Consider the following 1,307-nt stretch of genomic DNA (forward strand, 5'->3'; position numbering starts at 1 on the left):
AACTTTATTGAACCCAAACAACTTACATTACTATTACTATTCATTATTCATTTATTTATTTATTTATTTATTTATTTATTTATTTATTTATGGCAGAACTGGAAGAAAAAAAACCTGAACGTTCTGCCAAGGCAATACTGCAACATGCACGCTCGGCAGGGTGCCCAGGGGAAGTCACCCTGCCCCTGCCCCTGCCCCCTGGCTGGGGGAGGCGTCAGTCCCAAGTCAGTTCTCTTTGTGGCTGTGGCGCAGGGTGAGCCTGTCAAAGAGGTACTCAGTCAGGCCGGCTTCCGGGGCCCCCATGCTGCACAGGCTGGTGACATGGCCTCCCAGCTCTTCGATGGCCTTGACTCGCTCACGGAGGTAGTGGGCCTCCAGGAAGTCGCAGAGCTGGGCGTCGTTCTTGTCGGTGGCCAGCTGGTGCAGGTCGAGCAGGCTCTGGTTCACGCTCTTCTCCAGGTGCAGGGCGCACTCCATGGCCCTCAGGCCGCTCTCCCAGTCGTCGCGGTCGGGCTTCTTGACGTCGCGCAGACGGATGCGGCCCCCGCGCTGGTTCTGCAGCTCCATCAGCATCTCGGCGTGCCGGGCCTCCTCGCGGGCGTGGCGCTGGAAGAAGCGGGCGAAGTTCCTCAGGGCCACGTCGTCGCGGTCGAAGTAGAAGGCCATGGACTGGTAGACGTAGGAGGCGTACAGCTCCAGGCTGATCTGGCCGTTGATGGCGGCCTCGCAGTCGGGGTGGTAGTTCTGGCGGACCTGGGAGATCCGCGCGGTGGCCATGGCTGGCGGCGCGGGCAGCAGGGCGAGGGCGACCACGGTGCGAAGACAGGCCTGCGGCGCCAATGGCGGTGGCGGCGGGCCCGCGGTTGGTGTTCAAGCTCGGAGACTAAGAGAGCCCTGTGGCGTCGCCTGCGGTGCGATGCGATGCGATGCGACGGGATGCGGCAGGAGCGAAGTCTGTTAAAGTCCGTTATTGTGGAGGTGGGAGGTGGAATCCATGAGGCGAGGGGGCGTGGTCACAACGCAGGGGCGGGGCCGGCGTGGCGTGGCGAGGGCGTGGCCGGCGTGGCGTGGCGAGGGGACGTGGCGAGGGCGTGGCCGTGGCGTGGCGTGGCGAGGGGACGTGGCGAGGGCGTGGCCTGTGGGCGGGGCGTGGCGAGGGGACGTGGCGAGGGCGTGGCCTGTGGGCGTGGCGTGGCGAGGGGACGTGGCGAGGGGGGACGTGGCGTGGCGAGGGAGTGGCGAGGGTGGCCGGCGTGGCGTGGCGAGGGGGCGTGGCGAGGGCGTGGCCTGTGGGCGGGGCGTGGGGC

At 65.6% G+C, this 1,307-nt stretch overlaps 1 protein-coding gene across 1 annotated transcript; it reads right to left on the reverse strand.

Annotated features, from left to right (window-relative positions):
* Positions 1–225: 225 nt before the first annotated feature.
* Positions 226–777, reverse strand: LOC129518473 (ferritin heavy chain-like). Its single transcript, XM_055338620.1, has one exon. The coding sequence runs from the start codon at positions 775–777 to the stop codon at positions 226–228; it is 552 nt and encodes a 183-aa protein (XP_055194595.1).
* Positions 778–1,307: the final 530 nt, after the last annotated feature.

Source organism: Nyctereutes procyonoides, unplaced genomic scaffold, assembly GCF_905146905.1.
Source record: "Nyctereutes procyonoides isolate TBG_1078 unplaced genomic scaffold, NYPRO_anot_genome, whole genome shotgun sequence".
Taxonomy (NCBI): Eukaryota; Metazoa; Chordata; class Mammalia; order Carnivora; family Canidae; genus Nyctereutes; species Nyctereutes procyonoides.